Source organism: Hemitrygon akajei, chromosome 14 (assembly GCF_048418815.1).
Source record: "Hemitrygon akajei chromosome 14, sHemAka1.3, whole genome shotgun sequence".
In the NCBI taxonomy this organism is placed as follows: Eukaryota; Metazoa; Chordata; class Chondrichthyes; order Myliobatiformes; family Dasyatidae; genus Hemitrygon; species Hemitrygon akajei.
In genome coordinates this window covers 48,928,220-48,943,482 of record NC_133137.1, presented here as the reverse complement: position 1 = coordinate 48,943,482, position 15,263 = coordinate 48,928,220, and the positions used below count along the sequence as shown (strand labels likewise).

The following is a 15,263-nucleotide window of genomic DNA, read 5'->3' as shown; positions in this document are numbered from 1 at the left end:
TTAGAGCTGCGTCGGGTCCTAAAGACCACCACTCTGAGCCAGGTTAAATAAGGTCCGGGGTTCCGCTGGGTCCTAAAGACAACTTTACTGTTCAGCTAAATAAGGGAATTGAGCATCCGTGCTTTTTGTTATCTGCAGGGGGTCCTGGAACCAATCCCCCGCGGATAAGGAGGGCCAACTATATTCAATAGAGTAACTGAATTTCCGTCTATATTCCTGCTTACCAGAATATATCTGCCTTCCTTATCTCCCATTTCGAATACTTTTTCAAAATTTAGCTTGTTTGAGATGAGAATAGCAACTCCTGTCCTATGTCCTGATTTATATGAGGAGAAAAACAATTAGTGAAGCCCATTCTCTTTAGTTTTTCATGCTCATTATCGCTTAAGTGAGTTTCCTGTAAATATACTACATGGGCTTGTTCTTTCTTCATTTTTGATAGAATTTTACTGTGTTTGATTGGATTTAACAGCCCATTGACATTAAAAGAAATGAATTTTACTTTGTCCCTAGCCATGTGTATTTATCTGTCAGTATCTCATTGAAATTAGCAGAATAAAACTTAATCGATCTACTCCCTGAACAAGAAAGAACCAAGAAACACGAATAAAAAGAAAGGTAACAAAGATGTGATTCCAAGGCTGAGGTCTCTAGTAGATGACCCTGAGTTGAGCTAGAGGAAACGTCTAGCCATGGGGGATAGCCTCTCCTACCTGTGAGTTGAGGGCCCCCACTGCAGTACCCATAAAAGTAAGTGAAAAAATCTATCTCCATTACACAGAAAAGATTTCTCTGTGCATTCCTCCCATGTATATATTTTCATTTAAGTGGGGGAAAAGGAGTGAATGAATGAATAAAAAATAAAATAATTGAGTAATATAAAATCCACATTGTAATATGTATTTCTTGAGATAAGTATAGTACGGTCTATTTTTGCTTCTGTTTAGCCTATCAATACTTTGAAGTTAGATCTTATGGCTCTTCTGGAGGAGGTGAGGGCTGTCTTCTGAAAACTCAGTCTCTTCCTGATATTCTCCTCTTGCCCTCCTCCCGTCCTCTGCTTTCTTGATTCTCTCACTATTTCCCAAGCAGAGCGGGATAGCTGCTCAGCCAGGCTTTCCCTCGGTTTGATCATGCTGACGGGCAACCCTCTGGCCTTCATGACTGCAGTCGCCTCTCCCGCTGTCTGATACAGTTACATCCCATCTTCATAAAACACTCACAGTTTGGCAAGGTACGGAGTCTGGAAGCTAATCTTTCTTTGCTTTAATACTCGCTTCACTTCAGAATATTCCTTGCATTTCTGCAGGATCAGTGGGGGGGTAATCTTGATCAAAATATATCAATTTCCCTTTCAAAAATACCTTCTTTCCCCAGGCCTTGCGCAGAAACTCTGCTTTGGTTTTGTATCGAAGGAATCTAATTACTATTGATCGTGGCTTATCTTCCCTGTCTCCAGAAGGCCTCGGGACAAGCGCATGGTGTGTTCTCGCAATGTCAAGTGGCATGGTCGGGAGAAGCTCCAGTGTGTCCCGTAGCAAGCTTTCTACAAACTCCGCCATAGACAACCCCTCTACTCCTTCGGGAACATTATATATCCTGATATTCTTCCGTCGTGACCTTCCTTGGTCGAGTAATTTACTTTCTTGTTGATTTAACACTTTTATCATCTTACTTAGCATTCGTTCCACGTTTTGAATGCAATCTTCTACCTTTTCAATTCGTGTCTCTGCCATCGCTATTTTTTGATTAACGTTGGTTAGCTCTGACTTGATATCATTTGTTGCTGTTTTATGTCTTTCTGGAATTCCCGTATCTACTCCAGAATTTTTAGCTAAATTTGCCATTTTGTCTGAACGAGGCCCAGCGTCAGCCTCGCCACCTCGCGCATGTGTAGGAGAGCCACTCGCTGCATCCCTCTTGTCCACAGGCTGTGCAGTGATGCTTTTTTACGTCTCCATTCCTTTTCCCCATTCTTGTCCCCCTTACCAGTTCAGATATTTTCAAGAAATCTTGTATTTGGCAAATTAAAGTTTATTTGGCAAAATAAACGTTTTTCCGGAGGAGCTATTATTTTAGGCTGCCATTCTGGATGATGACATCACCAGAACACATCATTCATTGTTCTAAGTCAGAGGAACAGGAAGTTGACATAACCCCAACGTACATGCACCAATGAGAATTGACTAGAAAGCATACACCGCCACCTCTTTCCTTAGCAGAATTTGAGATTCGATCCATTCTGAAGATCGTAAATCCTCCTTGTCGGATAGCTGTATGTTCACTGTTAACCAAGTCCCAATGCAACAAACAATGGAAACTTGCCTCATCTGCCTCTGATACAGCAGCCTTGCCCTGAGATCGTCAGTCTTATTTTCCAGTGACTGCACATTTGCCAACAAGATGCTAGGTAGAGGAGGTCTCATCCCTCTAGTCTTCAGCCTGGTTTGAAGTCCGCCTCTGCTGCCATGTTTTCAGCCATGGAGTTGACTAAGGCACCGCGTCTGACTGCTCCACTGTAGTTCATGACTTCCACTCTGCATTTAACCATCGAATGTGAGATTTGAAAATCATTGATGTAATTTTGTAGTCAGTTGAGGAAATTTATGTGCTGTAGAAAATGGCACCCCCCCCCCCCACCCTCTCCACCATTCTCATCCCCTTTTCCCTCTCTCACCTGATCTCCTTACCTGCCCATCACCTCCCTCTGGTGTTCCTCCCCCTTGTCTTTCTTCCATGGCCTTCTGTTTTCTCCTATTAGCTTCCCCCTTCTCCAGCCCTGCATCTCTTTCACCAATCAACTTCACAGCTCTTCACCTCCCCTCCCAATTTCACCTATCACCTTGTGTTTCTCCCTCGCCTTCCCCCACCACCTTTTAACTCAAACTCCTCGTCTTTTTTTTCCAGTCCTGCTGAAGAGTCTTAGCCTGAAACATTGACTGCACTGTTTTCCAGTGATGCTGCCTGACCTGTTGAGTTCCTCCAGCATTTTGTGTGTATTCCTCTAACTTTTCCTTAACTGTTTGTATCTATTATTTAACAACAAGTTTTAATCTGTAGCCTATATTTGTTTATCCCAGTAAGATAAAAATGGTTCAAACATTATTTTGATGACATTCCTCTGTTGTGATGCCTTAATTATAATTAAACCTATCCTCTGAACTCCGAGACGGACAATGTGACTAACTATCTCTGTGCAATCCCATTAAGTGAACTTGGCATGGGATTGAATGAGGACATTCTGTCTGAGGTGGAGGCTCAGGAACTTACTGATGGTTACAGTCTTGCATCATTAAAGGTATGGTGTGATGCACAATAAGATAAACAAGTGATTCTACATGTAACACAAGTTTTTTTTATATATATATATCTCATTAGTTAATTTCTTTTTAAATACATGTAATCACAAGAATTAGGAATGGAACACTATGCTATCAGGGTGTGTTGGGGGTTGAGGCTAGCGTGGAACATATTTGCCTGAAGATGGGCTGAATTGCCATGTCTCATTCATTTTCTGTCAGATGTGTATGGATAAAGTTTTGTCAGTGTTTCACATAATGTATTAAATGGGACAATATGATTATCATTATTTCAAAAAGATTACGTGGAGAAATGTACTTTATTCCCAATGTACTTGCATCTTGAAAGCAGTGGATAGTTTTTGAACTGGTAGTTTTCAGTTGCACTAGGCTGCACAACCAACTATGAGCGACTTCAGATAACGCTGGTTTCCATAATCTCCTGTATCAGTCAGTGCCTTGAGAGTGGTGGTGTATGACTGAACCTGATGAAGGGTCTTGGCCCGAAATGTAGACTGTTTACTCTTTTCCGTTGATGCTGCTTGGCTTGCTAAGTTCCTCCAGCAGTTTGTGTCTGTGATTATGTAGCTGCTGGACATGGATTTGTCACTGAGTTTTTCTGATACCATCACTGGAAGTAGCCAGATCAAGGTCAAGCAACCACCCACCGGAAGAGAGGTTCAATAGGCGAGACACATGTCCTCCCTCTTCTTACTGCCTTTATGGTTAAATTACAAAAGAGAAAAGTACAAAATAACATCTCACAATGCTTAACACAAAACGGGAAGCAGTTGTTTATTCACTAATTAACCCATTCCATGTGATAACATAATATGTGCAGCTGTTAATCTACAGGGATCTCTCATGGTGGAATTGACAATATTATTGTTTATATTACTATTGCTAATGAAATATTTTGAGTACATAATGGTTCAGAGCTTGTTTTTGGTCAGAAACTGAGTGCAGACAGGGAGGGAAAAACCTTCATTAGAGATTGATTATTCCCAATAGTGATAATTATGGGACCACATGCATTTAAATTATTATGTTTATGGTGTTGCATAAATGCCCAGGATACAATAACTTGCATCTACAGACCCATAAATATCCACATTGATTTTGATCCATCTTTTACTACTTGTTAAATTTGTTACCTTGTTTTAATGTTTCCTGTCTCCAGATACTGTTTCAGCTGTGGGTGGGCCAAAACTCAGAGTTCTTCAGACGTTTAGTTTTGCTATTGTCTCCTGTTAAAACTACGCACAAGGCTCGTGGATCTCCAGGGGATTTGGTGCATCAGATTGTAGCAGAATCAATACACAGTCTTTCTCATGTTGTTACAACTTGCGTTGAAGAACTGAAGCGGAGCTATGAATTACATAGATACTTGCAGTACCAATCTAATTTCAAAACCCCAAAGAGGACTAATCATGGATCGAGTGAGCTGAAGAATATATTTACAGTGGTTCGTAGTCTGCAGCTCCACCTTAAGTTGCTACTAAATGAGTAAGTTCATGCATCTAACTGAAAAGATTTGTTGTTTTAATATTAATGCCAGTTTAAAGAAGCAGTATTTTGCATTCTGTCATGATTCAATCTTAAAAAATCATGATTCAACCTTAATAAATCATGGTTTGGATCATGTTTTATTTTTATACTAGCCTAGAACTCAATCAAAAGAAAACTCATTCATTAAAATGTATTATAAAAACATTGTTATAAGAATTGTAAAAAGAGCTCTCACTGCAAATATTAATGTTCTGACCTGTTTCAATGTGCTTCCTGTTTGATACAGGGTTATTACTTTCGAAGATCATGTGGAAAATCTGTATGAATCCAGAGAGCAGCATGAAATAACTCCTGAAGTGTACCATGATTTGGATCAGAAACTTAAATTGATCAAGCCACACGTGGAAGTGACCATGGACTGTTGGGACGAGGCAAGAAACCAGGTGGATAAACTAGTACATACTTCTAAGGGACAGAAAGGTAAGAAAATGTTTTCTTTAAAAATTGAAGAGTAATGCTGGCCAGTTATTTAAAAGAAAGCCTTGTTTTATACGGCTTCTTTGACAGTCTCAGATATTCCTACCACATGAGACACTTCTGAAAAGTTGTTCGTATTGGTCTAAAAGACATAAATTCTAATTTGGGCAGAGGAAACTTCCAACAACAGCATGATGATACTCTGATATTGCTGGATGAGCGATAAATATTGATGAGGGCAGTGGGGATTATTCCCAAGCTATTGAAATTATTAAATTGTGCACCTAAAAAAAGACAGCATTCTTTGGTTTAACTTCTCAGTAATGCTGTAGTCCCTCAGTCATGCATTGAAGTATGTGTGTGCAGGGTAACTCGGGCAGAACTGCATTAGTGCTGCACTAGTTAAATCCCTCTCCGTTTAGATAAATTTCCTCAGCTATCTTTCTTCACTATTTTTAAGTTGCCGACTCATTCCTCCTCTTTTTGCTCACTGCGCATTGCTTTCAGTCTGTGTGAGATTGTACTTTTTTTTGATAGACACATTATTGAAGGTTGTCACAAATAAAACTATGTGAGGTTTTTTATGTTTAAGAAAAACAGTAACAACTCATTTGTTGCACTCCAAACACTGAACACAAAAAGCACAGTAACAGAACTTCACATAATATGTCATTTATTGAAGATATCATGTAAATTATAGAAGTTTGTGTCACAAAAGGCCATTTGATCCATATTTATGTCTCTTGAAAAAGAACAATTGAACCTACTGTAATGTAATATAATTGGTGGAAATGTACATAGTTCACAACCACTGACGTTGGTTGCGTTTCACTTTAAGAGGCTGGTCATTTGTGATGACATATTACGTAAAGTTCTGTTACTGCGCTTTTTGTGTTTGGAGTGCAATCAATGAGTTTTTACTCTTTTTCTTAAACATAAAAAACCTCACATCCTTATTAAACATGTTGACCAACACATTCACTTTGAAACTGCTGGAGTTTTGGGAGCAAAATGTCATTGTACAAGCTGAGACCCAATTCGCACTACAAGAAATCTCCACTGAAAACACCAAATATTTTTATATGGTAGTATCATTCAGCAACTCCACGGCTGTGAGAGTGGGGAGTCCACTAGAACAGCCGTCTGGACACAATAAATTCCGATCGCTGAAATGTCACTTTCTACAGACTTTGGGACTATCAGAGTCTGAGTGCGCCAAACAGTTGCTCTGCTTGCCAGGCCGTGGCAATGCTAAGCTATTGGAGCTAATGGACCACATGCTGTCTCTTCTGGGAAATCACCGTCCTTGTTTTGTTTGTAAAGAACTTTTCTTGCAACAAATGCCAGATCAAATTTGCATAACCCTCACAAGAACACCCAAGAAGGACTATAGGTAGCTTGCTAAAATGGCTGATGGTCTAGACTCAGCTGGGCAGCGGTACATTATTCCTCCTCTTTTCCCTATCTCATTCAGCCCGGTCAGCAAGGCCCCCAACATAACTATGCAAAACAGACTACTAACTAATGCTCCAGAGTAGACCTGCGTTTTTATCATGCCTGCTTTGGTATGATCGTTAGGAAGTGCCGACCACCTTTCAGCTGCAACAGTACTAGCATATCAGGCCATCAGAGGTCTGTGAACACCATAGGTTCCAGCTGCCCAGGATGTCTACTGTTCTTTACAGACACCCTTTCAGAGAAACGCTTCCTATGTGATGTGGTGCTCCTTTGAGTGCATTGCCAGCATTGCCTATTGATGAGAATGTAAAGAGTGACAAAACCTTGCTTGAGGCTGCCAATGGCAGTAGGATCCAGACTTACAGGACACGGTGGGTGAACTCTGCGTTACACATGGGGCTTTGTCCTGGCAAAAGTGGCTAGACCTCTGGTTGGTGCAGATTTCCTGTGTGCCCAAGGACTGTGAGTCAATCTTAAGAACTGCTGGCTTGTGGATGCCAAGGACTTTGGGTTGTTACCCTGCTTCCCCCAGTAACTTCCCCACAACAACTCAGTCAACTGCATACACCTCTGCATATAAGTTTACTTGACTGCTGGTTGAATTTCCAAACCTCACCAATCCAACATTCTCCACTACAGTTGCAAAACTTGGGGTTGAGCACCACATTTCCACAACTGACCTGCCAGTCCATGCCTGCATGCGTAGACTGGACCCAGTAAAGCTGACAACCATGAAGGCAGAGTTTGCTAACATGGAAAGACATGGTATTGTACGCCAGTCAAATAGCTCCTGGGCTTCACCCCTCCATATAGTCTCTAAGTCCAGTGGTGGTTGCAGTACCTGAGGGGGGCTATGGACACCTTAATGAGGTTACCATCCCAAATCGTTACCTAGTCCTACACATCCAAGACTTCTCAACACGTTTAGCCGGAAAGTTAATTTTTTTCCAAAGTCAGTTTAGTTAGGTGCCTGTATGCTTGGAGGATATTCCTAAAACAGCTGTGATAACCCCATTTGGCCTCTTTGAGTTTCTGCACATGTCGTTTGGGCTGAAAAATTCAGCACAGACTTCCTAATGGCTGATGGATTCTGTATTAAAAGACTTTGATTTTCTTTTTGTTTACCTGGATGACATACTTGTCACCAGTGCATTCAAATCCAACATGTATCTCATCTCCACGTACTCTTCAAGTGCTTAAGCCAACACCGGTTGATTATTAACCCTGCTAAATGCCAATTTGAGTTGTCAACTATTGACTTTCTTGGCCATTGCATCTGCGCAGTAGGTCCAAAAGCTCTCCCATCAAAAGTAGTCACTATTATGGATTCCCACCGCCCTGTGCTACTAAAACTACTGGAGTGGTGAATTTCAGTCACCACTTCATTCTGCGAGCTGATGACCTTATGCTCCCCCTGTATAGTGCTCTTAAAGACAATACCCCTAATCAAGTGCTTGACTGGTCAGTGGACATGATACTAAACAAGCTCTTTCTAATGCAGCCCTTCTGGCACAACTGCTCCCCAATGCACCATTACTACTGACGCTACAGACGCTGTGGGTGCTGTTGGTCAGAAGCATGTGGCAGCCGTTCACCTTCTTCGGCTGGCAACTCTGTCCCCCAAAAGGAAGTACAGCATGTTTGACTGTGAGTTTCTCAGTCTTTATCTGGCTGTCTTCCATTTTCACTTTCTTCTAGAGGGTGACTATTTCACAGTGTTCGTTGACCACAAACCCCTTGTACACACAGTGGCCAAAATATCAAACCCTTGGTCATCATGGCAGCAACTCCATCTGGCCTACATATCGGAGTTCATAATTGATATACAATATATAGGGGGGAAAGTAATGGCATAGCTGATTGCCTCTCACAGACAGCCATTGAGCTGTACACATTGACTATACCAGCATGGCAGCCGACCAGGCTACTGACCCAGAGATCCAGGGTTACTGAACAGCAGTCATGGGCCTGCAGTTGGCTGACATTAAGTTCGGAGAAGCTGGAGTTTCTCTCCTGTACAATGTCTCAACATGTTGCCCTGATTCACATCAACATCCCCTTAGGCCCCCTTACAATGGCCTGTTCTGCATTTTGAAATGGAGAAAAAAGACTTTTATTATAGATAAGAGGGGTAAACCTGAATGTGTTTCAGTAGATTGCCTTAAACCAACCAACCAAAATTTGGAGGATTCCGCTACCATGCTCCTGCTGTCACAACATGATGTGACCATGTCAACACACCTCTGGATGAGCCACCCATGGAACATAGGACGCAAGCCAGGTGGTTCGTTCGTCTCCACACAGGCTCACAATGTTGGGTTTAGTAAATTGTGGGGGATGGGGGTGCCTGTGTAAGGTAACGTAATTGGTGGAAATATACATAATTCACCACCACCGACGTTGAGTTGGGGTTTGACTTTAAGAGGCTGTTGGACATGATGATGTGAAGTTGTTACTGCACTTTTGTGTTCCGTGCTTAGAGTACAATAAATGACTCGCGTCATTTTATTTGCAAACACCTACACTGCCGCTTAGGACCTTGTATTATGGAACAACAGGTGCTCACTCTGATATGTTTTAATATTGAGGGCTTCTGCTTCAATAATATTCACAGACAGTGCATTTACGCACTGCTCTTCTTTATATTAACTCTATTTCCTCACCCCTGTAATTGTTTGCATTACTTGAATGTGGTCTATAGTTATTTAAATCTCGAGTAGAGCTATTTCCCTTAGCAGAGACATGAAAAAGTTATACAGTACACATAAATCAACTCTCCCCTCCACCCCGCTCTTCTAACCAGACTCTCCTCATTCCTAGCAAGCTGTGTGTAAATCTCTCCAGGCCCTCACACCTTATCTGTAAAGTGACCAGAATAGTACGCAGTATTAAAGCTGTGGCCTTACCAGCTTTATTATGCACTTTTATGTCCTGTTCCTATTTTTATAAAGGCATATAATTCATATGGCTTAACCACCTTATCAACCACATTGTTACTTGATCGGTAGATGTGCATTCCAAAATCGTTATATTCTTGTATAAACATGAATCTTGCAAACTTTACATCAGATTTCCTTTATGCAAGTTTCTCTGCATGCGCTGAAAGAACAGAGGAAGTCAGTGTTCAGGAATAGGAACTTGCAGAGTTCCAGAGAATGTTACAGAGTAATTCATGTAATGAATTTGCCTATTGAAGAGGTATGAATGTCGAACGTGTGAGATTGTACATAATGGTTTGAAAGTCAGTTAAAAATTACAGTGCTGGATACGTGTGACTGCAGCATGTGCCAGTTGCCAGCTTCTCTGTTAACAAAAGAACTCATGTCATGCCTTGTCAGCTACAGAAACAAATTTCCACACCAGTCAAGTGTGGCTCCAATTTATTTCTTACAATTGAAAAGCATTTTGGTTGTGAAGTTGGTAACTAATTTATAACAAATATAGGTAACTGAAAATTGATTGTTACAACCTTGCATGTTGAATTTCACCAAGATCTTGCATCAGTAGTATTACTACTCAGTCAGTCAGTCTCTTCCTTCCAACTGTAAAAATGGCTTTTATTTAAGACTAGCTTACAAGATCAGAAACCAGGATTTTCTTTTAAAGGCAAAGCACTTCTTCAGAAATATCTTGTTAAAATTATTCTGTCCTTACTGTAGTGATGTTTTATCTGTAATCAGTCAGGTCCAGTTGACCTGGTGGTGTTTCCATGTTCACAAATGCAGTGACAGTTATGGTGTGCATAGTTTTCTACTCATTATTGCCTGTGAAAAGAATTTTTGGAGTCACTCCAATTGTTATTTACAGGAGTGTGGCCCAGTTTGAGAAACCTAGTATGTTAATGTTTTCCTTCCCTTCACTGTCACAAAGAGTGGAAACAGTGAACACAGAACAGGACAGCACTGGACAAACTAGTCCGCCCATCTTAATTGCATTCTATACTAAATGTCCTCTTCGTGTTTATTGTCCACAACCCTCCATTCTCTTCAGGTTCAAGTATCTATCTAAAAGCCTCTTAAACTCATTCTACATTCTTCTACTATTACCTGTGGTAACTCATTCCAGGCACCTGCATTCAAAAAAAGTGTGTCCCTCACATGACCTTTAAACTTCCTCCATCTAACTTTAAAGATATGTCCTCTGGTATTAGACATTTCTACTCTGGAATATCATTATGACTGTCTGTCCTATCTATGCCTCTTATAATTTAACAAACCACTATCAAGTTAACAAACCTCAGGCTCTGATGTTCTCAGAACAACCTAAGTTTTTCCTTACAACCTCAGTGCTTCAATAAATCACCATATTATCTTTGACTCTGCATTCCACCTAACAGTCAATTTCTAGTAAAATATTTCATCTCAAAACTTAACCAATGAAACTTTACAAGACAATAAGGTCGTGAAGTTGTCCACAGACTAAACTTATTAGTTTATGCTGGTGATAGCTGCACTTTAAGGTGACTAGAATTGTGTGCTGCTTAACCTAATACCTTTAGATCAGTATTAAAACAGTCACAATTCTGCAATGCCTCACTTCATTCAGTGTCTTTTTACTAGTTTCCTTTTTGAAAGGAAAGTAGACACAATGAAAGAATAACTAATTAAAAGAACTTATAGAATCAAGGGATCTCAGAATTATTACAGCACAGTGGGGATTTGGTCCATTTAAGCCTACACTGCTTCGTTGTCAATGCAGTTTTCAATTGTTTACTGTCTTGCTATTTATTTCTAACTTGGATCTTTATTCAGTTCCCTTCCTCTCAGGCAGCAAATCCAAAATCCTCACTACTCACTGTGTTTTTGCCACTGTGCAAAGAGTTTGGTTAATCGCCTTAAACCACTTAGTTCTTGACCTTTCTATCAATGGAAAATGTTCTTTATTATTCACTTTATTGAGATACTTGCTGATTTCAATCAAATCACCCTCATCTATCTGATGAAAGATCATCAGTCAGAGCAGTCCTGAGATTACTTGCTGCCTTGGTCTGGAGTGCATGGCGAGTTAGTAAAAGCAGCTAGGAGCTTGGGGATAGAATAAAGGTCTGCTGTCTTATTGTCAGTGCCAAGCAGATGCCTGGTTATCAGTGAACAATCTGTCGGATAGCCAAGTTAGGGTAGGCCTGAACTCAGCAGAAGATTGGTCTAATAAATGTATCTCTCAATATGTGCTGCTTGACCTTAAGGGTATTTTTAATATTTTCTATAATTCATTCCCTCACTTCTGGTACCATTCTGCTTGGGCCTTTGCACTTTTCCTGAAGGGAAATGTTTAACCAAAATGGCGACCAAACTAGTGTTTCCTTGGTCCTGTAATCAATTACTCTGTTCTTAAACCCAAGGTGCCATATGCTTTTTGTCTTTCCCTAGTTATCTCAACTTGTCCTTGTTCTTCAGAGATATGTCATTACGTGCACCCATGTTCCTTCGTCCTCTATGAATTGTAGGCTACACTACCTTTCGTTGTATTTTCTACTGAAGCATGTCACCATTTGCCACATTTACAAGGTTTTTGCCATCTGTATTTTGAAATGGTGCCCTGTATACACAGATAAGTCATTAGTAGAAACAAGAAAACAAGTTATCTTGGTCTCTCCTGAACATCCTTTCCTCGAACCTGAAAAACAACCATTCACCAGAATTCCTGTTTTCCTGACCCTAAACTAGCTTCATGTGCATGCTACACACACAAAATGCTGGTGGAAAGCAGCAGGTCAGGCAGCATCTATAGGAAGAAGTGCAGTCAACGTTTCGGGCAGAGACTCTTCGTCAGGACTGACTGAAAGATAGTAAGAGATTTGAAAGTGGGAGGGGATGGGAAGATCCGAAATAATAGAAGACAGGAGGGGGAGGGATGAAGCTAAGAGCTGGAAAATTGATTGGCAAAGGGGATACACAACTGGAGAAGGGAAAGGATCATGGGACGTGAGGCCAAGGGAGAAAGAAAGGGGGAGGGGAGCACCAGAGAGAGATGGAGAGCAGACAAGGACTGATTGTGAGAGGGGCAGAGAGAGAAAAAAAGGAGGGGGGGAATAAATAAATAAATAAATAAGGGATGGGGTAAGAAGGGGAGGAGGGGTATTAACGGAAGTTAGAGAAATCAGTGTTCACGCCATCAGGTTGGAGGCTACCCAGACAGAATATAAGGTGTTGTTCCTCCAACCTGAGTGTGGCTTCATCTTGACTGCAGAGGAGGCCATGGATATACGAATTAAAATGTGTGGCCACTGGGAGATCCTGCTTTCTCTGGCGGACAGAGCGTAGGTGTTCAGTGAAACGGTCTCCCAGTCTGTGTCGGGTCTCACCAATGTGTAGAAGGCCACACCGGAAGCATCAGACGCAGTATATCACACCAGCTGACTCACAGGTGTGAAGTGTCACCTCACCTGGAAGGACTGTCTGGGGCCTGTTGACGGGATCCCACTACCATCTTTCCCTCTCCCCCCCTTTCTGCTTTCCACAGGGATCGCTCCCTACGCGACTCCCTTGTCCATTCGTCCCCCCAATCCCTTCCCACCGATCTCCCTTGTAAGCAGAACAAGTGTTACACCTGCCCTTTCAGAACAAGTGCTACACCTTTCCTCCCTCACCACGATTCAGGGCCCCAGACAGTCCTTCCAGGTGAGGCTTCCCTGTGAGTCAGCCGGTGTGGTATACTGTGTCCGGTGCTCCCAGTGTGGCCTTTTATATATTGGTGAGACCCGACGCAGACTGGGAGACTGTTTCGCTGAACACCTACGCTCTGTCCATTAGAGAAAGCAGGATCTCCCAGTGGCCACACATTTTAATTCCACATCCCATTCCCATTCTGATATGCCTATCCATGGCCTCCTCTACTGTCAAGATGAAGTCACACTGAGGTTGGAGGAACAACACCTTATATTCCGTCTGGGTAGCCTCCAACCTGATGGCATCAACATTGATTTATCTAACTTCCGTTAATGCCCTTCCTCCCCTTCTTACTCCATCGTCTTCTTTATTATTCCCCCCCTTTTTTCTCTCTCTCTGCCTCTCTCACAGTCAGTCCTTGCCTGCTCTCCATCTCCCTCTGGTGCTCCCCTCCCCCTTTCTTTCTCCCTAGGCCTCCCGTCCCATGATCCTTTCCCTTCTCGAGCTGCGTATCCCTTTTGCCAATCAACTTTCCAGTTCTTAGCTTCATCCCTCCCCCTCCTGTCTTCTATCATTTCTGATCTCCCCCTCCCACTTTAAAATCTCTTACTATCTTTTCTTTCAGTTAGTCCTGACCAAGGGTTTCAGCCCGAAACGTCGACTGTACTTCTCCCTATAGATGCTGCCTGGCCTGCTGCGTTCCACCAGCATTTTGTGTGTGTTGCTTGAATTTCCAACATCTGCAGATTTCCTCGGGTTTTCGTTCATGTGCTTGCTGTCTTTCACTCTATGGATTTCAACAGGATCCACTGTGTTAATCCATAGTTAATCTGTGTGTAATTACTTTTATCTCTATTTATCCAGTTTAGCATTTTCCATGCCACTGAGATTAACCTGCAATGCATGAATTTAACCTTACATACAGTTTTGAACAGAGTAGTAAATCTTCAAGTCTCTGGTGCTCTGATATCATCCTGTGTTTGAGGAAGATTGGAAGGTTTTGGCCAGCTCTGTCAGCAAATTAAGATGCATTCTTTATGAATCTGGTTATGTCATTGTTTTCCTTTTTAATTCCCAACTTTAATGAAATATCTATGAAATAACATTAACTTATATATTTCATATATTTGTATTCTCATCTATAAACTCTCTTAGTTTCTCTGTTATGTTCTATTAGTCTGATCCCATCTGATACAGTGATGGCTCTCTTATTCAATCTTTTGAGTACATTTTCTCTGTGCTGGTATACTCTTACACCATATTTGTTGAAAGTCCTCCCCACAGCACTGTTGAGCTACACTCCTGTGCAGACATTTGTTTGACGTTTAACCCATCTGTCTTGTGCAGATCCCACATTTCTCAAATACCTAAAGACCATCCTCATACAGCACCCTTTCCATGACAAATTTATGTCCCCATCCCACTCACGATTCAGTATTTAACCAGAGGTTGCCACTTTGGATATCATGCTTTTTAATTATTTTCCTAGTATTCTAGGAATTTCTAGGATTTCCAAGGTAAATCCTGATATGTCTTTCTTTGAATGTTACTACTTAAATATTTTCCTGGGAAAAAAAACCTAATGCTCTGTCAAGAGCTTCTCCTATTTCCCTAGATCTTTGTCGTTTTTTTTTTAAATTACAATCAAGCCAGAGCTTTAAATTCATTTATCTGTACTGGAAGAAGAGCCTGCCATACTTACTGATTGACCACCATTTGTTCAATGTGGCAGTTCCCAGCTGGGGCCAAGTTGGAGAGATGGGTTCCGCTGGATACACATTGAATGACATTTAATTATCTTAACTTCTGGAACTCTAGAATTCCAAAACAAATATGTTATTTCCATGGATCACTTGGAAGCAAAATGAACTCTTTTTGAGAAAGTGTTTTATAATGACTCTTAGGAAGTACA

At 41.3% G+C, this 15,263-nt stretch overlaps 1 protein-coding gene across 3 annotated transcripts in view; it reads left to right on the top strand.

Moving 5' to 3' along the window:
• vezt (vezatin, adherens junctions transmembrane protein) overlaps window positions 1-15,263 on the top strand; it is a 120,076-nt gene that overhangs the window by 84,735 nt on the left and 20,078 nt on the right. For all 3 annotated transcript variants that reach the window (XM_073065986.1, XM_073065988.1, XM_073065987.1), the window contains 3 exons: window positions 3,151-3,298; window positions 4,480-4,805; window positions 5,095-5,288. In XM_073065986.1, the coding sequence (XP_072922087.1) occupies window positions 3,151-3,298; window positions 4,480-4,805; window positions 5,095-5,288 (668 nt within the window). The remainder of the gene's footprint in view (window positions 1-3,150; window positions 3,299-4,479; window positions 4,806-5,094; window positions 5,289-15,263) is intronic.